The sequence below is a fragment of the Pan troglodytes genome, chromosome 12 (assembly GCF_028858775.2).
Source record: "Pan troglodytes isolate AG18354 chromosome 12, NHGRI_mPanTro3-v2.0_pri, whole genome shotgun sequence".
In the NCBI taxonomy this organism is placed as follows: domain Eukaryota; kingdom Metazoa; phylum Chordata; class Mammalia; order Primates; family Hominidae; genus Pan; species Pan troglodytes.
Window position 1 is genome coordinate 121,910,733 of NC_072410.2, and position 24,959 is coordinate 121,935,691.

The window sequence follows — 24,959 nt, forward strand, 5'->3', positions numbered from 1 at the left end:
TAGCAAAACCACAAATTTGCTCTCTAAAAAAATAAATAAGATGGATATACTGCTAGCCAGACTAATTTAAAAAAAGAGAAAAGATCTAAATAAAAACAATCAGAAATGACAAAAAAGACATTAGCACTGACCCCACAGAAATACAAAAAAAGAGACTATTATGAACACCTCTATGAACACAAACTAAAAAACCTAAAAGAAATGAACAAATTCCTAGAAACATACAACTTTCCAAGGGAGAACTAGTAAGAAATTCAAATGCTGAACAGACCAGTAACATAACAAGTTCCAAAATTAAATCAGTGATAAAAAAAAAACAAACAATAAAAGCCTATCAACCAGAAAATCCCCAGGACCAGACAAATTCACAACCAAATTCACAGACAAGTCAAGAAAAGCTGGTATCATTCCTAATGAAACTATTCCAAAACATTGAAGAGGAAGGATTCCTCCATAACTCATTCTAGGAAGCCAGCATCATTCCAACACCAACAGACATAACCAAAACAAGGAAACTTCAGGCCAATATCCTTGATGAACATAGATGCAAAAGTCCTCAAACAATCCCACCAACAGTGTAAAAGTGTTCCTATTTCTCCACATCCTCTCCAGCACCTGTTGTTTCCTGACTTTTTAATGATTGCCATTCTAACTGGTGTGAGATGATATCTCATTGTGATTTTGATTTGCATTTCTCTGATGGCCAGTGATGGTGAGCATTTTTTCATGTGTTTTTTGGCTGCATAAATGTCTTCTTTTGAGAAGTGTCTGTTCATGGCGATTCCTCAGGGATCTAGAACTAGAAATACCATTTGACCCAGCCATCCCATTACTGGGTATATACCCAAAGGACCATAAATCGTGCTGCTATAAAGACACATGCACACATATGTTTATTGCGGCACTATTCACAATAGCAAAGACTTGGAACCAACCCAAATGTCCAACAATGATAGACTGGATTAAGAAAATGTGGCACATATACACCATGGAATACTATGCAGCCATAAAAAATGATGAGTTCATGTCCTTTGTAGGGACATGGATGAAACTGGAAATCATCATTCTCAGTAAACTATTGCAAGAACAAAAAACCAAACACCGCGTGTTCTCACTCATAGGTGGGAACTGAACAATGAGAACACATGGACACAGGAAGGGGAACATCACACTCTGGGGACTGTTGTGGGGTTGGGGGAGGGGGGAGGGATAGCATTGGGAGATATACCTAATGCTAGATGACGAGTTAGTGGGTGCAGCGCACCAGCATGTCACATGTATACATATGTAACTAACCTGCACATTGTGCACATGTACCCTAAAACTTAAAGTATAATAATAAAAAAAATCCTCAAACAAATATTAACTAACTGAATCCAGCAGCATATCAAAAAGCTTATCCACACAATTAGGTAGGCTTTATCCCTGGGATGCAAGGTTGGTTCAACATACAAAACAAATAAATGTAATTCATCACATAAATGTAACTAAAAACCAAAACCACATGATCATCTCAATAGATGCAGAAAAGGCTTTTGATAAAATTCAACATCCCTTCATATTAAAAGCCCTCCGCAAACTAGGCAATGAAGGTATATTCCTCAAAATAGTAAGAGCTGTCTATGACAAACCCACAGTCAACATCATACTGAATGGACAAAAGCTGGAAGTTCCCCTGGAGAACCAGAAGCAGACAGGGATGCCCACTCTCACCACTCCTATTCAACACAGTATTGGAAATTCCTAGCCAGAGCAATCAGGCAAGAGACAGAATTAAAAGTCATACAAATAGGAAGAGTGAAAGTTGAATTATCTCTGTTTGCAGACAATATGATTCTACACCTAGAAAACCTTACAGTCTCTGCCCAAAAGCTCCTAGATCTGATAAACAACTTCAGCAAAAGTTTCAGGATATAAAATGAATATACAAAACTCAGTAGCATTTCTAAACACCAATAACTTCCAAAGCAAGTGCCAAATCACGCAATCCTGTTCACCATAATCACACACAAAAATAAAATACCTAGAAGCACAGCTAAGCGGGGAGGTGAAATATCTCTATAATAAGAATTAGATAACACTGTTGAAAGAAATCAGAGATGACACAAACAAACAGAAAAACATTCCATGCTCATGGATAAGAAGAATCAATAGTGTTAAAATGTACTGTCCAAAGTAATTTACAGATTCAATGCTATTTCTTTCAAACAACCAAGGACATTCTTCACAGAATTAGAAAAAAAAAACTATTATAAAATTCATATGGAACAAGAAAAGAGCTTGAATAGCCAAAGCAATCCTCAGCAAAAGGAACAAAGCTGGAGGCACAACATTACCCAACTTCAAACTATACTACAAAGCTACAGTGGCCAAAACAGCATGGTATAGGTACAAAAACAAACACAGGCCAATGGAACTGAGTAGCAAGCCCAGAAATAAAGCCACACACCTGAAATCATCTAATCTTTGACAAAGTCAACAAAAACCATCAGTGTGGGAAGGACCCTCCAATTCAATAAATGGAGCTGGTGATAACTGACTTGCCATATGGAGAAGATTGAAACTGGACCCCTCCTTTCACCATATACTAAAATCAACTCGAAATGCATTAAAGACTTAGATGTAAAACCTAAAACTATAAAAACTCTAGAAGGAAACCCGAGACATTCTGGACATAGGGACTGGCAAAGACTTTGTAACAAAGACTCCAAAAGCAATTGGAACAAAACCAAACATTGACAAATAGGACCTAATTAAACTAAAGAGTTTCTGCACAGCAAAATAAACTTATCAATAGAGTAAAAAGACAACCTATAGAATGAAAGGAAATATTTGAAAACTATGCATCTAGCAAAGATCTAATACCAGAATCCATAAGTAACTTCAACAGATCAATAAGCAAAAAAGAAATAATCCCATTAAAAAATGGTTAAAGGACATGAACAGACACTTCCAAAAAGAAGACATAAGAACTTATGGGAAGGGATTAAAGCACCACTCTATAGGTAATACATGATGGTAAACACTGGCAATAAAAGGCAAGAAATACCCCAGATCAGAAACATAAGACTCCACCCTAAGAATCAGGAAAAACACAACCAAAATAAGTCCAAAAGCAAGCACTGAGAAAATAATAAGCACAAAAATCAATGAACTTCAAAAAGACCAAAATAAAAAATAAATGAGATTTAAAATGTATCCTTTGAAAAGAACACTAAAAATTGATAATTAACTGGGAGACTGATTTATTTTTTAAAAACAGACAGAAAAGACCTAAATTAACAGTATTACAAATGGAAAAGGGGGGCATCACCACAGAAGCTATAGACTTTAAACACGTAAGAAATATTGCAAACAACTTTTTATCAAAGGATTTCATTACTTAGGACAAAGTTCCTGAAAGACAGACACTATCAAAATTCATTCAAGAATGAATAATGTGAATAAGCCCTTATCATAGAAGCTGAATTTATAGTTTAAAAAAACCCTTGAAATAAAATTCCAGGCTCAAATGCATTCTGCATGAATTTTATGAAAGAAATAATACAAATACTAAAGGAAATCTGTGGAACTATAAAAAGACACTTTTTTTTTTTTTTTTTTTTAATTTTGAGACAGAGTCTCGCTCTGTTGCCCAAGCTGGATTGCAGTGGCACAGTCTCGGCTCACAGCAACCTCCGTCTCCTGGGTTCAAGCAATTCTCCTGCCTCTCCTGAGTAACTGCGATTACACATGCCTGCCACTATGCCTGGCTAATTTTTGTATTTTTAGTAGAGATGGGGTTTCACCATGTTGGCCAGGCTGGTCTCAATCTCCTGACCTCAGGTGATCCGTCTGCCTTGGCCTCCCAAAGTGCTGGGATTACAAGCGTGAGCCACCGTGCCCGGCACAAAAAGACACTTTCTAATTCGTATTGACAGGCCAGGATTACACCAATGCCCTGACGCCAAAACAGGCAAAGGCACAACATGAAGAGAAACAAACCAATATCCAACGTGAATGTAGAAGCAAATGCCCACTGACAAAATACAGCAAATTGAATCTAGTAATACATAAAAAGATGATACATTGTGACCAAAGGGGATTTATCTCTAGAATGTAAGGTTATTTCAAATTACAGAATCAATGTGTAACTTACCATAAAAACAGACTAAAAATAAAACACTATTACCACAATAGATAAGAAACACATTTCACCATATTCAACATCCACTCCTGATAAAAATCTCATTAAACTAAGAGAAGGGAACTTCATCAACCCAAAAAAAGCATCTCTAAAGTACAGACAGTGACATTTTACTTAATGATGAACGCTGAATGCTTTTCCTTTAAGATAGGGAATAAGGCAAGGTGTCCATTCTCCCCATTTCTGCTAAATAGCATATTTGTGGTTTTACCCGTTACAATAGGTCAATAGAAAAAAAAGAAAAAGAGTACCAGCTGCTAAAAGAGAAATAAAAGAAACACACACAGAGTCTGCACTCCTGTCCCTGGTCTGCCTGAACAGGGCGTATATTTTCTCATATATATTTTTGACTAGTGACAATTCTTTCTGCTTTAAGGTAAATTTATATTCTTTGTATATTTTTCTTTTGGACTTTTAAAGTTTCTCATTTCAGAAGCTTTTTAAAATTAAAAATATAGCCATTAAACTATTATTTTTTGTTTGTTTGTTTGTTTGAGACAGAGTCTTGCTCTGTAGCCCAGGCTGGAGTGCAGGGGCACGATCTCGGCTCACTGCAACCCCTACCTCCCGGGTTCAAGCAATTCTCCTGCCTCAGCCTCCTGAGTAGCTGAGATTACAGGCGCCCGCCACCACGCCCAGCTAATTTTTCTGTATTTTTAGTAGAGACGGGGTTTCACCATGTTGGTCAGGCTGGTCTCGAACCCCTGACCTCATAATCCACCCACCTCGGCCTCCCAAAGTGCTGGGATTATAGGCGTGAGCCACCGCGCCCGGCCAAACTATTATTTGTTTTTGAAATACTTTTCTATTTCATTGTTTTGCATTCATTTTATAACTTATTTATATTTTGTTTTGTCCTACATGATTTTGAAAAATTTCCTTATAGTCAGAAGCATTTTTCTCTTATGAATTATGCATTATAAAAGCCTTTACAAATCTCAAAAATCTTACAGATAAAGATGAACATATTCCTTAAAGAATTCTCACCAACAGAGTTCAAATGAACACAATGAGAAATTATCCAAAACACAAGAAAATAAGCATTTTCTCTCAAGGTTAAAAAAAGACAAAAGTAACAAATTGCACAATCAGGCAAAGATTGCAGATATTTAAATTTTTAAGTAAAAAAAAATGTAAAATAAGTACTCTTAAATGATATAAATACCCAGAAGAAGTTATTGTAAGTGCAACAACAAACATTTTAAAAATATCAAAACTAACCAGTTTTGATGACCCAGAAGTAACTGAAGACCCCACACAGAATGTGGCACAGAGAAGGGAGGTGGGACAAGGTGGGTTCTGGTCCAGGCCCCACAAGAGCAAATGCCAGGGCAGGACTCGCTGTGAAGCAGGTTCCGCAGGAGACCCTGGGCATGCATGGAGGTGAGAGAAGCAGCAAGGCCATGGTAGGGATGGGTCCGACACACAGGACCGAAGAAGCAGGGACTGAGTGGGAGCAGCTGGGAGGAGCCGGGAGCAGCCGGGAGGAGCTGGGCCCAGCCCGCCCTAAGGGTCTCTGTGGGTCCAGGGTCAGCCCAGGCCAAGGCGGCCCTTGACTCCTGCCCAGGTGCCAGCCTGGCTCACCATGGAGGGTGGAGAGCCATGTGCAGGGAGCAGGTTACTTGTCAGCCACCCCCATACAAGTCCTTCTGGAGAAGACTGTAGGGGGCCCAGCTGCATGGACAACACAGATGGAGTAAAAGACAGAAGGAAACCCCCCACCCCATCCAGTGGAATTCCAGGGGAGAGCACACACTGGGCAGCTGACACCCCCGCCAGCAGCAGCAGCCCCCGAGCCGAGGGCAGCCCAAAGGACCAGGAGGACCAGGGGCCACGGAGGAGGAGGGGGCCATGGAGGAGGAGGGGACCACAGAAGAGGACCAGGGGGTCAAGGAGGAGGACCGAGAGGCCAGGAGGAGGAGGAGACCCTGAAGAAGACCAGAGGATCAAGGAGGAGGACCAAGTCAAGGAGGAGGAGGCAACCAACAGGAACAGGGAGACCAAGGAGGCCAAGGGATCAAGGAGGAGAAACAAGGGTCCAAGGAGGAGGACTGAGGTCTAAGGAGGAGGACTGGGGACCAGGAGGAGGATTGGGGACCAGGAGGAGAACTGGGGACCAGGAGGAGGGCTGGGGACCAGGAGGAGGACTGGGGACCAGGAGGAGGACTGGGGACCAGGAGGAGGACTGGGGTCCAGGAGGAGGATTGGGGACCAGGAGGAGGGCTGGGGTCCAAGGAGGAGGACTGGGGACCAGGAGGAGGACTGGGGACCAGGAGGAGGATTGGGGTCCAGGAGGAGGACTGGGGACCAGGAGGAGGACTGGAGTCCAGAGGAGGACTGGGGGACTAAGGAGGATTCAGGGCCAAGGATGAAGATTGGGGGTGCAGGAAAAGGACAGGGGACCAAGGAGGAAAAGCAGGTGGCCAAGGAGGTGGACTGAGGGGCCAAGGAGCAGGACCAGAACCAGGGCACAGGAGCCCCAGGGCCAGCAGGACAGAGGGGGCTGCCACCCATTCTCCTCGTCTTCCAAGTTCCTTGGTGGAGAAACCCCACCCAAGAGGAGCTCTTCTCAGAACCTACCCCAAGCGTGGACCCGAGTGTCACACGCAGTGGACGGCAAGGCTGCTCAGATTCTTCTTGGCACAGGGCGGGACCCGCTGTGGCAGAGTGCCCAGGGCTCAGCCTCTCAGGAACAGCCTCACCCCAGAGCTCCCCGCGTCTCGAGGACCCTGCACTTCCAAGGACCCAGTGTCTCTTCCCCACAGGGGAGGCTTTCAAAGGCTTGTCCTGTCTTCAGAACTCCTTGTAGGATCAACCAAGGCCTCATCCCTCAGGGCCCCTTGTCCAGCCTTTCCTCCTCCCATCCTTCTCACGGGGTGATGCTGGGAACCTCCCTAACACATTTCCTGCAAACACATCCGCATCCTACAGTCAGCAACATGGAGGAGAAGGATTTGTTTGGGACTGCTCTCCTGGAAGTAAAATGCTAAATATTGACTCTTTTCCTGCAAAAATCCTAAAGGCACCTGAAGCAAATCAGTAACCCTGGCACGAAGGGGCGGAGGCAGGCGGAGACACCATGGGACAGGAAGGGCTCCCTCACGTCCTCAGAACACAGTATACAAGTCAATGAAAGATGCTTCCATCAAACTTTCCACACAACTATAAGAAGACTCCTTCTTAATAAGGAATTTATTTTAGAAAATTGCTCTCTTTCTAAAAAGTTAGGCATGTGTGAGTTCTTTGGCTACCTTGGAGCTTCATTACAAGATCCAGAGGTAGTGCTGACGCCCGGATTTCACAAGCAACACTGGTGTTCAATATCACCAAGAAGACAGATCTGATTACAAAGCTCGCCAACAGGGAGAGCAGCACACACTGTGACTGCGTGCATCGCTGAGCCTTGAGACTAGAGACAGGAAAACGCAGGCAGCTGAAACTGTTAAAAATTCAAATGAGAGACATGGTCACTTTGGAACAAAAAGAAGAAAATGAAGACAGATTTATAACAACATGCAATTGGATTATGTTAACTGTTAGCTTCATTTTCACATGACACCCTCCAAAGGATTTATATTTAGTACTGAGTGGAGATGTGTCTCTGTAAACTGTTAAGATTCTAGAGTTAGTTTGAAATTGAAATATTTTAATTTAGTATTAATATCTTCAGCCAATTTTTACTGGGCACCTAGTATGGGCCAGGCACTATTTAAGCCAGTCAAAAACTGTGGAAAAGAAAAATCAAGGGCTCAAATTTTAGTGAAGTTAAAAACTGGCATATTAAATATACTTTTATCTTTAAAGGTGTAAATATTAGGAGTTGGTCCCAAGGCATATGTTATTTCAATAATAACATTATTAATTATTTTGTGTACACGTATACCAAACATAGGTGATAACCCTGGTCGCCTCATTTACATATAAGTGTGTAAAGCGTGGAAACTGACTTGCTCGCCTTCCTAATACTTCTCCCAGAACTAATGTTTAGAAAACTGTATATCATATAAATATGATAAAGTTAAATAAAGAGTTAACTTTTTTGAGCATATTGCCTTTCTTATCTGTTTGAAGCAGATTTTTTCTGTCTACTTTAATGCAATTTTGAATTTTTTGGGTCATTCCATTTCAATTTTTATGTAGCATATTTTCATTTTCAAAAGTACTTATTTTGTGATGCTTTTGGAAAAATAGGCTTTAAATTCATTATGTTAATGATGTTAATGTTAATCACTTTCAAATAATGAAGTTTTTTTTTAAAAAAAGCTCAAATCATAGTCTGATGATTAATGAAGAATAAATTAAGAAAAACTGCAGTTAGTTTTTGAATAGTATGACACAAAGCAGGCACTCAAACCAGCTTTAGACTACAGGAGTGGCATGAGAAATCATGTTACCACGCCAAAAATCATCAGTATTCACCTTTTCTGGTTTGAAATATTTGCAGTACCTCCAAATCCCCCGCTAGTAGAGGCACCTGTGAATGTGGGGCTTAGCACGCTCATTCTCTAATTTAAGGGATGACACTTATCTTCTGTTTTAATGAACTGTTTTTTTGTTTTGTTTTCAATTTATGTGCCTCTCCTCAATCAAATTAGAAGCCAGGACAGGGCTCACCATATCTCCTTTACACACGTATCTGTAATTTTCTTGGTTTTATGTGGCTTCATTACTTAACATCATGAGGTTGAATAAAACATATTCGATTTATTATTTTTCTATTTATTTCAAAGATGAAGTGAAAACTCAGCATAACCTACTTATTCAAAGACAGGCATAATCAAGAAATACGTTGATTCTATTTGTACCATGGATAAATTCCTTACTTCATCTAATTATTTTTCTGCATTGCAGAGGCTCATATGGTTTCAAATGCAGCTACTCCAGTAACTGGATACAGCGAAGGACACAAATGAAGAAGCTGAGAGTGATGTGGTTAAAGAAAAGGCGCAAGGCAGATCCGGATCCAGAACCGTCACCACAAAACTCATGCTTTCTTGTATGGTAAGAAACTTATCTTGGGGCTGGGCATGGTGGCTCACACCTACAATCTCAGCACTTTGGGAGGCCGAGGTAGGAGGGTCGCTTAAGACCAGGAGTTCAAGATCAGCCTGGGCAACATAATGGGACCCCATCGGTATAAAAGTCAAAAAGCTAGCCGGGATAGTGGCATGTGCCTGTGGTTCCAGCTACTCGGGAGGCTGGGGCAGGGGCATTGCTTGAGCTGGGGTGTTTGGGGAGTTCAAGGCTGCAGTAAGCTATGATCATGCCACTGCACTCCAGCCAAAAAACTAAAACTAAAATAAGAAATGTATCTTAGGCTACCAGTATTTCCACATTTCACTGAAGAACCAATGAAGTCTAGATTGAATGGTACAACTCCATCTTTCTCAACTGAAATTGTGAAATGTGATTTTTCCATCTGCTCATCTGGGAAGAAGTACTGCTGTTCTAAAAAGTGAATTTTCCTCAGCAGCTTCACATGAAGTGTGCACACCAGTGTGTTTTCTATAAACCCAGCCTGGCTAAAAGCCTCAGCAGCTTCACATGAAGTGTGCACACCAGTGTGTTTTCTATAAACCCAGCCTGGCTAAAAGCCTCAGCAGCTTCACATGAAGTGTGCACACCAGTGTGTTTTCTATAAACCCAGCCTGGCTAAAAGCCTCAGCAGCTTCACATGAAGTGTGCACACCCGTGTGTTTTCTATAAACCCAGCCTGGCTAAAAGCCTCAGCAGCTTCACATGAAGTGTGCACACCAGTGTGTTTTCTATAAACCCAGCCTGGCTAAAAGCCTCAGCAGCTTCACATGAAGTGTGCACACCCGTGTGTTTTCTATAAACCCAGCCTGGCTAAAAGCCTCAGCAGCTTCACATGAAGTGTGCACACCAGTGTGTTTTCTATAAACCCAGCCTGGCTAAAAGCCTCAGCAGCTTCACATGAAGTGTGCACACCAGTGTGTTTTCTATAAACCCAGCCTGGCTAAAAGCCTCAGCAGCTTCACATGAAGTGTGCACACCAGTGTGTTTTCTATAAACCCAGCCTGGCTAAAAGCCTCAGCAGCTTCACATGAAGTGTGCACACCAGTGTGTTTTCTATAAACCCAGCCTGGCTAAAAGCCTCAGCAGCTTCACATGAAGTGTGCACACCAGTGTGTTTTCTATAAACCCAGCCTGGCTAAAAGCCTCAGCAGCTTCACATGAAGTGTGCACACCAGTGTGTTTTCTATAAACCCAGCCTGGCTAAAAGCCTCAGCAGCTTCACATGAAGTGTGCACACCGGTGTGTTTTCTATAAACCCAGCCTAGCTAAAAGCACTTCCTTTCTCTGAGCAAGATCCACTGCCATGATCAGTTCAGCACGGAGACAAACAGGCTGTCACTATCTTAGACCCATTCACTGGGAATGTACCCACATTTCAGAATAGCGGAAAAACTGAACTCAAAATGACATAAGAGATCCCAGGAAACAAAACAACAGACACAACATAAGCCTACAAATTAAGAAAAAGAATAAAATGCTCCATTAAAAGATATTGCAGAAAACCCAATAATTGAGAAATTCAATGGCTAATCCTACCATTCTGAGTAAGAAAATTAAAATGTAACATTTCCTGGGCACACCGTGGTGTGTTAACTCCCAGCAGCTGTACTAATGCAGATGCTACGTTATAGAAAAGTTCACAGACATGGTTCATCTCCAAGGGTACAGTGGCTCACACCTGTAATCCTAGCACTTTGGGAGCCTGGCCAACATTGTGAAACCCCGTCTCTACTAAAAATATATTAAAAAGCCAGAAATCGCTTGAATCCCAGAGGCAGAGGTTGCAGTGAGCCAAGATCGTGCCACTGCACTCCAGCCTGGGTAACAGAGCAAGACACCGTCTCAAAAATAAAAAAATAAAATAAAATCTAACAGTAGTTTCAAACCAAAAGCCTCCCAGGGGTGATAACATATAAAACAAAATAAAGTTGGTTTTATTTACCATGATAATTTCTCATTTACTAGAAACTCTGGCAATATCAGAAAGATAAAGATTTATATCAACAGAAAATGGTGATAAAATCAGAAATCATAAATTATTGTGATCAGCACTATCTACAGTAGCTGGCAGCATTCATGGGAGCTGCGCGTCCAGGCAGGGAGTGACAGGAACAGACAAACCAGGGGCTGTGCCCTGGAGTGGCAGGGAGCAGGAGGGCAGGTGAGGAGTCCCAGGACCATGAGCAGGCAGTAGGAGCACCCCCTTCAGAACCAACAGCCATGCCCGGGAACCCTCAGAGCTCACCGTGCTCCCATGAACAGGCAGTAGGAGCACCCCCTTCAGAACCTACAGCTGTGCCTGGGAACCCTCAGAGCTCACCGTGCTCCCATGAGCAGGCAGTAGGAGCACCCCCTTCAGAACCTGGGAATCCTCAGAGCTCACCATGCTCCCATGAGCAGGCAGTAGGAGCACCCCCTTCAGAACCTACAGCCATGCCCGGGAACCCTCAGAGCTCACCGTGCTCCCATGAGCAGGCAGTAGGAGCACCCCCTTCAGAACCTATAGCCGTGCCCGGGAACCCTCAGAGCTCACCGTGCTCCCAGCTCCTCCACGAGGGCAGAGTCCTCTGTCTGCATCCAGCTGAACCCTGAGTTCCAGGGCTCACCTGGGAGACAACAGGAATCCAATCTCACCGATGAGAAAATAAGGCACACATGACCCTACCCTGAAAAGCATCGTGCACTGAAGCATTCCCAACAAAGGAGAGAACAAAGGAGAACAGGCAGCCCGAGCTCTTGGGAGAACTGTGGGGCCCAGAAGCCCAGCATTCCCCACTGTGGGATCCTACCAGGGAACAGGCCTGGCTATCAGCTGGGATTTCTAAGCAACGCTGTCACCCTAGTCACAGACGCCTGAGCCAGTGCAGCAAGGACAGGTGCTGCTTTCCAGACAGAAGGGCAAAGGACCATGTCATTAACAGAGCCCCCTCCTACGGGAACACCTGCCCGAAGCCTCTCCACTGATACAGAAGAACCTTAAGCAGGGGGATGATGGTAATTGATGGATATTTCTTAGCAAACTATGAAAATTATCATTTTATAATGAGAATTCTAAAAAGCAGGATAGAAAATTCTATCTTGAGGATGAGTTTAACTTACAGAATATACACCAGAAAAAGCCAGAAGGAAATCTATGAGCTGCTAGATAGGTATAGACCAGGTCACAGGAACTTTCCTTCCTTGTATTTTTCCATCTCATATTCACTTTCAGTACTGAGATACAGATACCATGCCACTATTCATACAAACATCAAAGGAATAAAGGAAATGTATTTACTCCAAAGAAGGTGATAGGAAGATTCGAATCGCATCCCCAAAGGTTCCCTCCATCTGCACAGCGGCACCCGAGATGCAGCCTCCAGCCCTGGGTCACAAAGGCAAGGCCTGCACGATGCAATTCTGTGACACCGGTCTGCTCCGTTCACCTTCTCCATTCAGCCCAAGGCCAGTAAAGCAAAGGCCGCCCTGAGACTTTGCACAGCCCACTGCGGGAACACCACACCCCCAGGCAGCCCCCTGTACCAGGCGACCCTAGCACAGCTGAACCCTGGACCTCCCCCCGACTCCAGGCCTCCCTGACTCCCTTCCTCCTGCCAACATGGAAATTACAAATCTAAAAGCATTCTGATTCCACCCCGATTAAAACCAAAAGAATCTGTAGGTCACGACAAAATTTGATAAAGCTTTGGAAGAAAATAATTGCAATACATAAAGCTCATAGCATTTTCATAGATCTGTGCTGGTCCTCTCCTCAATTCAATAAGGAAGAGTTGCATAAAAGAATATTTACATCCCAGCGCTTACAAAGCACGTAATTCACATATGCAGCTGTTTCCTAGTGGGTTTGTATCTTGTTCTGATAGGAAAGCCTTCAGTTTACTTCCTTTTTTCAGCTACTAGATTTTCCTCTTTATTCGATTACTAAATTTACAATATTATTCAACATAGAAATTAATTTTTTAAATATAATTAAACCTTATATAAGTGTTATACATTACAAAATATATTACAATTTGTTCTATTTCATTTTGTTGCTACAAAGAACAAATGTATTTTATATACAGAGAAAAAGTGGTCTTATCTGTGTGTGAGTCCTTATCCTTTATTACCTTTTGTTATTAGCAGTTTCAGAGTTTGGTTCTAATTTCTTAACTCTTACCCAAGCATCATTGTTTTAGATATCGTACTATCCCAAAATTTTGACTGTCATAAGGCATGTTTGATACTATAACTCCTAACATCAAAATATTAAACTATGTAAGAAACAGTACATTTTACTGTACTACATCTAGAAAGCTAAAATAGAAAATAATTTGGAAGTCCACATGATTTTTTTCATCTCTCTCTGGATTTCAAATGAACCACTTTTAAAAAAAAGACCATTTATTTAGATTATAATGTATTTTGGTTACAAATTCATGTTCTCAATACCTTTCAAATTCTTAACACCAATTTAGATAATAGTGACTTTAGAGGTTTTTTTTTCCTTTTTAAAGCAATTACAGTGTAGGTAATTGACAAAGCTTCTGCTAGTTCAGCTTCAATAAAATGTCATATCTTTGCAGAGTCTTTTTACTAAAAACCCATCTTGAAGCACCAAATCTGGAGAATATCACATAGTACTCTGCATGATCTCAACATCATTTCACTGCTATGTGTGTGGGGAGGGGCTGCATGAGCTGTTGCCATCTACTCGACTTATGAACCTGTTCCCATTTTGTATGACAACCTCAATTATAATAAAACAGTTGTATATTCCTCCTGATTCTGATTTCCTAATTCCTGTTGTTATCCTTTTGTCTCACAAGCAATAACCACTTAAAGGAAATGCATTTGGGGCCATTTCTCAGCCTTTGCACGTGGGATAGAGACATCTCTCTCACAGTCAGACCCCCGGGGGCTGCAGCCACCATGGGGACCACCCTTCACCTGCCGTCTCTACGGTCTTATGTGTAGGTGGGGAGCATCAGCAGTACCCCAGGGGTGTTAAAGGAACGAAGCCCTCCAAAGAGCTCTTAGTACCTAGTAGATGTTAGCAATTAGGTAAGTTCTAACCTGGGGGTTCTGGGCTCAAATTCCCTACATTTCTAAGAAGATATTCCCTAAAAGCTATATTACTTACCTAAAAAGACTGATTAGCTTCCCACGGCTGCTATGACAACACTTCCTCAAACTTAGTGGCTTAAAACAATGCACATTTATCTTCTCACAGTTCTGGAAGCCAGAAGTCCAGGATCAAATTCCTCCAGAGGCTCCAGGGAGCCTCCTTCCTGCCTCCTCTAGCTCTGGTGGCTGCAGGTGCCCCTGGCCTGTGACTGCATCTCTCCCGTCTCAGTCTCAGTCTCAGTCTCAGTACCAGTCTCGCCTTCCATGTGCCGGAAGACAAATGTTGCCCGACCTCATCTATAGAAGAGGGAACACGTTGTAGCTGCCTGTGCTGTTTCGTGTCTGCTTGTCTAGAATTTGCCTCTCAGGTAGTCAGGGCCCCACTGGCCTGGTCTGAGAGGTGTTCTACTCTATTTTTATCTTTAGCTTCCAGCTCAGTGTGTGGCAATTAATAGGTACTCAATCATTCTTCTCTAAATTCTGTGTGTCTGTGTCTGCACGTACGTAAGGTGCATCATGATAAAGCATTTCTCCAAATGGCACTTAATCATCGCCAAACCCCCAACTTTCAAAAGGAGGCCTGAGACCCAGAGCTACTTCCCACCACCGTTCCCCATCCGTTGCTCCCCCTCAAGCAGGGAGGTGGTAAAATTTCTAGTGTTTCTGAGGAGGTAATACAAAGGCTGGACTTTCTCTACCTTGCTGCAGACCATGATCGTTTTAGGAATAAAACCAGACTCGGATTTCTTTCAAGACCATATGACCTACGCTAACTATGACCAAGTTGGCACACGTTTCTAAAAACACTGCATCTAACTCATCGGGTTCTGGATGTCCCCAGGTTTAGGTATAAGAAGTAATTTCATATTTCTCAGTACATAATGAAAACTTAATCATGTAAAAAGGCAAACTGACAGAGCCATTTGGTAAAATATAATTATCTGCAGAGAAGTCATGAAGGATAATCTTGAGCAGGATACAGCTGAGAAATAGAATTATATTTACCATTAAACTTATGCTGATGTGAAAAATTAAAATCAAAACATAGCTATTGTAAAAATATGAAAGCACAATTTTACTTAAATCCAAATAAACTGATCATAAATACAGAATAAATTATCAGTTCAAAAACCAGAAACGGAACTTTCTCTCTAGTTCATAGAAACACATACATCTAATTCAGATATATACTTATTGGCTCAACTGACACATGGGTCAGCTACCACACAGCAGGGCAGAACCGAGTTCCCCGGGCTGTGTCCTTCTGAAAGCGGCCCCTCCACGGGCTCACAGCAGCAGGGGACCCAGGTGCCACTTCCCTTCTAGACGCCCGACCAAGATGGGCCCATTCACAGCCACGGGTGGGCTGGGGCCCTGGGGGAGCGGGTCCTCTGCAGGAAGGGGCATGGGTTGGGGGGGCAGGTGCTGCGCCTGGTGAGATGCAGCCTCCAGGAGAGGCAGCTGAGCAAAGGCCCTGGGCCGGGGCAGGCAGCGCTCCACGTGCCCAACCGAGGTGTGTGAAGGCCCGAGGGAGGAAGGATGCAGTCATGGGGTGAGTGGTTATGCTCCAGCCTGGGAAGGGCAGAACGCAACCCTGCTCCGGACTGAGCTGCAGAAAGGAGTTTTGGAAAGGTCCGCGCAGAATGCCCAGCAGGGGCAGGCGCAGGGGCAGGCGCAGGGGCAGGGCAGGGGGAGGCGCAAGGGCGGGGCAGGGGCGGGGCAGGGCAGGGGCAGGGCAGGGGTAGGGGCAGGGCAGGGGTAGGTGCAGGGCAGGGGTAGCTGCAGGGCAGAAGCAGGGGCAGGGGCGGGGTGTGGTGAGTGCAGGGCATGGGCAGGGGCAGGGCAGGGGTAGGGGCAGGTGCGGTGCGTTTGGCACAAGTCAGGGTCAGGGGTAGGGGCAGGGCAGGGGTAGGGGCAGGGGCAGGAATAGATGTGGGGTAGGGGCAGGGGCAGGGCAGGGGCCAGCACAGTCACAAGGGCAGGGGGTGGGGCCAGGGCAGATGCAGATGCAGGGGCAGGGAAGGCTCTGAGGCAGGGCCGGGGACAGTGGCAGATGTGGGCCCCTTGGCCTCCCTGGCACCAGCTTCTAAAAGGAGGGTAGCTGGGACCCCAGACTATGGGAGGCCTCCCTGTTCGGAGTGAGAGGACTTGCTAGAGGACTTGCTGCCAAATCCAAAATAAGTGATGATTTTGTTCAGAACAACTGGCAGCTGTATCCCACTTCAAAAATGCAGATTATTTTCTAAACACCCGCTCAACGAACAGAAATGTTCTTCCATGGAATCTGAGTGCGTCCCCATGGCTGTGCCCTTACCTATAATAATTTATGAACTACACAATAAAACATCTGCAACTATAAGCATTCTTTACAGAAGTGGAATTTAATTCTTGCACAGGATTTGTCATTTAAACTATTTTGATGAAGGTAGGAGTAATTACAGTGATTTCCTGGTCAGTCCATACTTAGAGGCCACTGCCACTGGCTGAGTACAAGAAGAAAGTTTGTCTTCTGGAGCTGGGGTCCAAATAAAAACAAGAGGAAAAGTAAATTTATAAAATGGAGGCCAATAAGCACGATATTTAGGACACTTGATTCTAATGTTCTATGTGATTGTTTTTATAATAACACAATTCGGTGCCATCATCAAATGATGTTCACCCAAATGTCAAGTGAATGTTGGTAACTCCCAGAGTTGATACTCAGAATCTTGACAGTGGAGGGTCACCTTTTTCATTAACACTAATGCGGATTATTGCAAAATAACAGGCCACGCACTGATCTAGGTTTCAAGTCAAGAGAAGTGAATGACATGCAGTTTCTTTACAAAGTACAACAGGTAAAACAGAATTAAAACTTAGCAGTTTAGCAGTTAGCAGACTGTGAAGTTTAATACTTTTTGTACTAAAAATATAACTTTACATTTTACCAATGTTTAGAACAGTATCCCCTAAATAAGAAGCATACTCACTTTCTTAAATCCAAAGTCTTTGCTAAATTAAAATGTAGCTAGTTTATAATCATATTTATAGGATGTAAAAATGTAGACTCCTTAAAAAGCAAACTATTTTACCATGTAATTCTAATTGCAAAATCACATCCTCACATTCACAGCATTGTTAACAGTATTTATTAAAATGTGCAAGGGGGGAAAACAGGAAGGTTCAGGCTGATGGGGTGGAGAAGCGGCACGGTCCCTGGAAGACAGCCAGAAATGGGTGAGCTTTCGGAGGGCCTTCTTGTTCAGAGGGGCAGGGGATGAAGAACCACAGGCTGGGGTCAGTCCTCAGGTGAGGGATTACGCCCACATAGGGGAGCTTAGCATTTAATACAGAAATAGGAAGGATAACCTCGGCTTCCTGAATTTTACATGGAACTTTAGTATGGACTGGGGGAAAGTGACATCTAGTGTTAGCTGAAAATAATCCAAAGTCGACTATTCAAAACTACAGTCATGACAACATGCGGTAACCAGCTGGACAACAATGACAAGTACACACCAGTTCAAGGTCCATTTTCCATTAAATCCTGAGTGCATTTTTCCTCCAAAAGCATGTTTTCCACCTTCCTTGTTGTGTCTCACTCAACAAAAATACCTCTAGAATCTAATTAAAGAGCGAGTTTCTGAGGGATTTGGAATCAGATACAAAGTGACCTTCGGAACCCAAGCACACATTCCACAGGTGAGAAGCCGGAGCCAGAGAGGATGGTGGTTCCCGAAGCCGGGGTTCTCTGAGTTCCCTGGAACCCTGATCTCCCTCCTTCCCTCTCCATTTCCACGAGCACCTGCCTGTGCCCGCCCCATGCCCGGCAGCGCAGGAGCTAGGGGTGCGCAGCAGAGCCTGAGAGCAGCTCCTCTTTGGGGTCCCTCGTGTGCCTGCTGTCACATGCTACATGAGCTAACAGGAAAGCCAGAAAATCACACTGCTTAGTAAGTCTATCCTGAATATACCCATTTAGTAAATAGGAGGCCTGCGATGCAAACACACCCTCTGTCACCGAGAACTGCAATGCCAGCCCCTCTGCCAACTCACTCAGAGCCTCATGGGGTATCTTGAGAAGCAGATCTAAATTAAAACTGAAGCTTAAATGCCTTGTCTACAGTCATCATCCATAAAGATATCCAGAGACAAGAAGCTGTTGCTCCACATACACCATTCAGAAAACAAGGCTATTTTAACATCCCATATTGGAAAAAAACAAAAACAAAAACAAGGCACACTTTTCTTAATTGGACCTCATTCAAGTATTTACTGGGGAACATGTCTCCATGTCTCCTGGTAAAGTCAGGTAACTGCCTGCTTTGTAATGCCTGGATTTTGCTTATGATGTCATAGACGTCAATAGAAATTCTACAGTTGAAATTAAAGATGAGTCAGCAAGGATGAGAAACATAACCAAAGCATAGAAGGAATGGGGAACCTTCTTAGGAGCTCAGATGCTTCATTCATCTCATGCAGCAATTCATATCTGTAAACAGATGATTAGGTGGTGCCCTTACCCCACATGCACCTTTAAAATGACCTAACGTGCTTTCCCCCTTCAGTGGGCAAGCTCATCACATAAATGGGCATGTTCCCAGCTCATGCCAATAATTCTTCCAGCGCCCCAGACTGAAGAAGTGTTGTCATTTAAAAGCAGCAAATGTGCTGTAAACATCAACCAATAGTAGTCTTTGAAGCTACAAGCAAGACACACTTCGCACATTGTACTGAGGTTGTCTGCCAGTGGGATTTTACCCCCCAAATCCAGGTATGGTCAGAGACAGAGCTCCATGAACTCACTTAACTTAGAAAAAAACATCGGGAACAGGCACTTGAAAGGGGAAACAAAACAGGTCTGTTACCGAACAGGAGACCTTCAAACGTGGCCAAATTCCAAGATTCAAACAAGCAGTCATGATAAAGAATGTGTATAATTTTGACTTCAGATAGAAAAAATATAACTAGAAATATAAGATTTAGAAAAGACTTTCATCTTTTTCTAGTTAAAAGCACCAAGTTCTCTTAACTGAAATGATTAAATAATTACACAAGTTGAATAATATTATGCAGTTATGGTAAGAAAATAATTCTGCACAGTTGTCTCTGCCATTAAGTAAGGATGACATTGTATGCTAAGAACATTCATGTTTTCAAGACAAACCTGCCAACACCGATACTTAACAGATTCGTTTTAAATACATAAGAATCTGAGCTAACATGACCATGCACTGGTGTCTAAGGTAGGCTTAGCACATACCTAATTACTTATGACTGCAAAGTTAGGAGTCTTGCTCTTAAAATGCTCCATCTTATTGTAATACTTGGCCTCCAACGCTAAAAAAAAGTTTCTTTCAATACAATTCAGACAGGCTGTTTCAAATAATCAAGGTCCTTATTAGAAAGAAAGCGCCAATCACATCTTGTAGCAAACAGGTGAGCAGAGGCCACTCTTGACTGGAAAACATCAAATTCAGCACCTTAATTAATACTGAGCGCAAAGGAGAGCATTTACTAGAATACGCGCAGTTGCTTTATTTGTTGACGTTATTGCCAATAACTCATCAAGTGGGTCAATTATGAAGTATGATGAATCCACTTCAACGCTTCCGCTATAATTACAATGATTAAAAGCAAGAATTGCTTTGCTCGAATGTCTCGAGAAAAATGCACAATCCCTAACCGTGGGAGGGCATCATTATAAAGCTGAAGGCAGTGACCAGACGGAAAGCCACAGCGCCTGCAGTTTTTACTGCGGTTTATTTCCAGGTAATCCCTGCATATTTTCTCGGGTTTGATTACCAAGGGCAACAGTGGGATAGCTATTCATATTACAAAGTACTTCAAGAAACGAACACCCACATTTTACATGAAATTTAATTTTCATATTTTGTAGTAAAAGCCCAGAAAGGTACGACTTGAATGAAGATGCACCTATCTCTACATAGAAATTTTTTTAACATCACACAGTAGCGACGACCACAGTCCTAGTTTAGAATCATTATTATGACGATAGGAATTTGTAGCAGCCCTCAACCTGTGGCCTTCTGAACCGTCTCTCCGCTGTCCTATAAGGGAGGGCTAACTGTATTCCTGGTCGCTCCTGGGACTGGGAGCTCCTGGGGAAGGAATCCTAAAGGAGTGGTTGTCAATGCATTTTCATTAACAGCCGCGCTCCTCGGCAGCCTCCTAGGGCTGGGGTGGCCACGTGCTCCCTTAAACTGTTTTCACAACTCGAGGCTGTGCTGTGGGTGGCAACTTGAAGGTCTCCAATAACTTCTCGTTTTTCTTTGGGCCAACGTTTCTGTTTTCTGTCAATCAATAGTTTAGTTATTTAAAAATAAGAAGGTGAAGAGGGAGTTATTTGGGGTGGGAACTAGAATAGACTTCAAAAAAGAAATCCGTATTACCCAGTTGGCGTCCCAGCGGTTCCCCGAATGGCCCAGAGCCCCCAGCACCTGCCGAGGCCGCGCCATGCACCTGGCTGGGCTCAATCTGGCCAACTCAGACCTGGCCTGGGCGCCAGAAGGCTGCAGGTGGGACGCTCTGGTCCGAGCCACCGCCTGGGCCCGAAAGAGCCGCTCCTGGGAAGCAATGCGGGGCCAATCTCAAATCCCAAATTCTGGAAAGCGCTACTTCCCACGCAGTAAAGGGAAGCCCGGGCGCCTCAAAACCAAACCTTGGAAGACGCTGGAGGAGCAAAGCCTGCAAGTTTCCAGTAAGACACTGGGCTGGAGGGAGCAGAGCGGCCAGGGGGCGGGTGCCCACTGCGTCCCGGGCGCCCACCCTCCGGCCAGCCGTCCCCGGAGACAGGGAAGGGGTCGCCGGGAGCGAGGGGGCATGGAGGGAGGTGGGGCGGGGGGAGAAGGGCGCGAAGGAGAGGGAAGGGGGGCCGGGGGTGCAGGGGCGCTGAGGGGCCGCACTCACCCGCGCAGGTACCAGCAGACAGCCCTGGCGTCCTCGGGAGGCGGCCGGGGGCGGGGGTCCCTCGGTGCCCATCGCCGCCCCTGCGGCTGGGTCCGCGCTCCGGGCCGGCCGAGCTCAACGCCAGGACCCCGTCCGAGCCTCCCAGGGCCCCGCCAGGCGCCACGCCCGCGCCCGCGCCCCTCTGCCGGCTCCGGCTCGGGCTCCACCGGGGCGCAGGGCTGGGAAACCGGAGCTCCGCCCGCCGACCGGGAGCACCGCCCACGCAGACCCGCCCCGGGTGAGGGAGGGGCCGGGCGCGCACCCGCGGGGAGGGCGGCGAGCGGGGATCAGCCGGAGTAGGGAGAGGGGCGCTTCCATGGGGCGGGAAACTGGCGCGCGACTCTGGGGGAAGTGCAGGATGGGGGGACAGGGGCGCTCCCGCGGGGGTGGATGGGGGACCATAGCGGGGCTGGCGGGGCAGGGGCCGGCGCACGAGGCTGGAGGAGGGGAGCGCGCACTTCTACCCGGGCTGGGTCGCCGAGGTCCGCGGCGCATCGTGGCGGCGTGGGCGGGGGGGGGCGGGGGGCACCTCCTCTCCCTTGGGGCGCAGGTGGGCGCGCTCTGGACCGGCTTGACGACCCCTCCCCGCCGCCCCACCTCCCTGGCCAAAGGTTCTCAGCTTCTAATCAGGGACATTTCTAGTCCACAGCCTCGAAGCCATGGGTTCTCCCCGGCCCTCTGAAGCCGCCACACCTGTGCCAGCCGGCCGCATCCTCAGACCTTTCCACACGGAGTCTTCCCAGCACTTGGAGAAGCAGCGCAGGGTCCCGAGGACGGCCTGGCCCGGAGAAAAGATACCGAAGCTCCAACTTTCCCCAACCCCGCTCCCCTCCTCCTTCCACCCTCCCTTCCCGCCCCAAAGCTCGGGGGTCCTATCCCTCCTCCGGTCCGCGGAGTCTCCCGAACCCTGCGGGGACCCGGCGCTCGGCGGTGCCCTCCTGGGGCGCACGGGGCTGGGGCGGGAGCGGGGAGACCAGGTGGGGAGGGGACCCCAGATCTCAGACGCCCGGGGAGACGGCGTTTCCCGCTGTTCATTCAGATTTGTGCCAAAAGGAGCCTCACAGATGCAGTATTGGGTTTGGTAGACTCAAATCGTCTTGTTTTAATGTAAATGAAAGTAAGTTTAGGATAAATTCCAGTGCGGCGGGGGCAGGCAAGGCTACCCACATTTTTTAAAAAGAAGCCAGCCCGTATTTTTCTCCCTTTCCAAATCCTCCGACCCAGGCACGAGCGCGCATCGCGGAGGCCACGATTCCCGTTTTATTCCCTCTCCACGGCAAGGAAAAGCAGCGAAATCTGAGGTCTTCAGAGGTTAACCCTATCTAGGAGCAGAATGTGACGCATTGTAAACAAATAAATGTTGAAAACTCGATGTTAAACACTTTACTTTTTCTGACTCCGACTTGCTTGACCCCTGAGCAGACCTGGGTTTTGAACACAGACGCCCTTCCCCATTTCTCTATTCTCTGTATTCCTGTTTCACCTTCACGGCAATCTGCCAGTACTTCTTAGCACTCAGTTTAACCAGAGGACGAGCTCTTGAATAGCAAAAACCAGGTCTTTTTATACGTGGCACAGTGCCTGTTACAAAATATGCTTCTTGGGTGAATTGGTAAAAAATTTGTGTTACTTTTTATTTGTAGCAAAACCTAGAATAAGAAAAAGTACAAGAGATTATTGTTTGCCTTTAAGTTGCATTTTTAGAAGAGCGTGCATGTAATCTCTGAGAAATTAAATGTCTACAAATACACAAAGATATTGTCTCATTGCAAAGGGACATTCTATTCCAGGGCCTGAAGAAGGAAAAACAGCGTGTTGCATGTATAAATGTTGACTTTGAGAGACAAGTTTTTGTTAAAATTTTATCGTTAAATGAATAGACACATATATTTTTGTTTTTCAGACCAAAGGTAATTGTTAATTCATTTGTAAAATAATGTGGTTTTGGCTAACAATCTCTAGAATCCTTTCTATAATAAAATTTTGTGATTCCAGGACTTCGTAGGCGCTCTGGGGCTGCTTTTGAAAGGCTAATTAATTCAAGTTTTAACTGCCTATCTGCTTTTATGCATCTGTGTCAGGACTGCACATAAGGGTTATTTTGCTATTAAATACTAGGGTTCTACTGCAATAACAATAAAAAGTAAAACCCTGACTATCCTGAAACTCTGCGAGGGAATGTCCCCCATGAGGTTACCAAAATTCAACTTTCTGGTTTTTGTGATGAGTATAGCTTTGATTCTGAGATGTGTCTAAAACCAGTTGCAGTTGGTGTCTCTTTATTAACTTTTAACTTTGAAATAATTCTGAATTTACAGAAACTTTCTAAATGTAGTACAAAAAACTCCAGTAACCCCTCATCCTCATGGGTATGTTCCAAGACCCCCAGTGGCTGCCTGATACCGTGGATAGTACTGAACTATGTATGTGTGTGTATGTATATATATATATGTATCAATTGCATGCATATATATATGTTCAATTGCATGCATATATATGTATCAATTGCATGCATATATATATAAATGCGTATATATGTATGCATCAATTGCTGACCGAACTGATGTATGTGGCCTAGACAAACTGGACAATGCCCTGGTCAAAAGGCAGGAGCAATGAGGTTGTATTTGAAGGTAAAAATACAACCTTGAGGCCGGGCACAGTGCTTCACACCTGTAATCCCAGCAATTCGGGAGGCCAAGGCAGGTAGATTGCTTTGAGCTCAGGTGTTTGAGACCAGCCTGGGCAACATGGTAAAACCCCGTCTCTACAAAAAAATACAAAAATTAGCCAGGCATGGTGGCATGCACCTGTGGTCCCAGCTACTAGGGAGGCTGAGGCTGGAGAATCCCTTGAACCCTGGAGGCGGAGGTTGCATTGAGCCGAGATCATGCCACTGCGCTCCAGCCTGGGTGACAGAGTGAGACCCGGTCTTAATAATAATACAACCTTGGCCTTGTCATTTTTATAGTCAACATATTCAGAATGGCCAGGTACATTGTCTGTTACTAATGAGACTTTATATTCCAACCTTCCCCCTTCCAAGGCTTTGGGAGGAAGTACTGGTAGAACCCTTCCATAAACATGGTGGTTACCACCCATGCTTTCTGGTTATGTTGCCTGAACACAAGCAGGTAACATTTGTTTTTTGAGCATAAGTGTTCCTCTCTGTGTGCACCACACCTGGCTTGGCCACACGTCCTACGGCATTGCACACGGCACAGGGTAAATCAGCCCTTCAGTGTTTTATGCCCTGGGGCCTTCTTTGCCCTTTTAAGAACGTAGGTTCTGTTGGGTATCTTCTTCCAGAGGAGCCTGGTCTCACTGCAATTGAAGACTTGCTTTGGATGGCATCCTTTCCCTTTAATCAACTTCAACTCTGCCGGAAATATGGCAGCAGCTTCTTCACTGGCAAACACAGCCTCTCCAGTTTTTTGTTTTTTGGTTTTTGTTTTCACAACAAGCCCACTCCTAAATCAGTGTAGCTATGCCTCACTTGCCATGAATGGCTCAGTGTCACTCACTTCGGGGGACTGACTGCTGAGGTCTTCCCATGGGATTGTGCTTTCTGCGCTGACGTGCCCTCGGTGGGAACACCTTTCCACTCATGTCTTCTACTTACAAGTTCAGCGTCTTTTCCGTCTTAAATAGGCACTTATCACTCACTGCAGCCATAACGTTTGCA

General features: G+C 44.9%; 2 protein-coding genes across 5 annotated transcripts in view; one reads left to right on the plus strand and one right to left on the minus strand.

The window, feature by feature from the left end:
• Positions 1 to 21,468, minus strand: part of SNTG2 (syntrophin gamma 2) — a 407,561-nt gene extending 386,093 nt beyond the window's left edge. For all 4 annotated transcript variants that reach the window (XM_054677651.1, XM_016946061.4, XM_054677650.1 and 1 more), the window contains exon 1: positions 21,236 to 21,468. In XM_054677651.1, coding sequence (XP_054533626.1) covers positions 21,236 to 21,307 — 72 coding nt within the window. In that variant the 5' untranslated portion in view covers positions 21,308 to 21,468. The remainder of the gene's footprint in view (positions 1 to 21,235) is intronic.
• LOC134807848 (uncharacterized) lies at positions 20,102 to 22,653 on the plus strand. Its single transcript, XM_063789392.1, has 3 exons — positions 20,102 to 21,026; positions 21,917 to 22,391; positions 22,499 to 22,653. The coding sequence occupies exons 1-2, from the start codon at positions 20,783 to 20,785 to the stop codon at positions 22,357 to 22,359; spliced, it is 687 nt and encodes a 228-aa protein (XP_063645462.1). The 5' UTR covers positions 20,102 to 20,782; the 3' UTR covers positions 22,360 to 22,391; positions 22,499 to 22,653.
• The last annotated feature ends 2,306 nt before the right edge of the window (positions 22,654 to 24,959 follow it).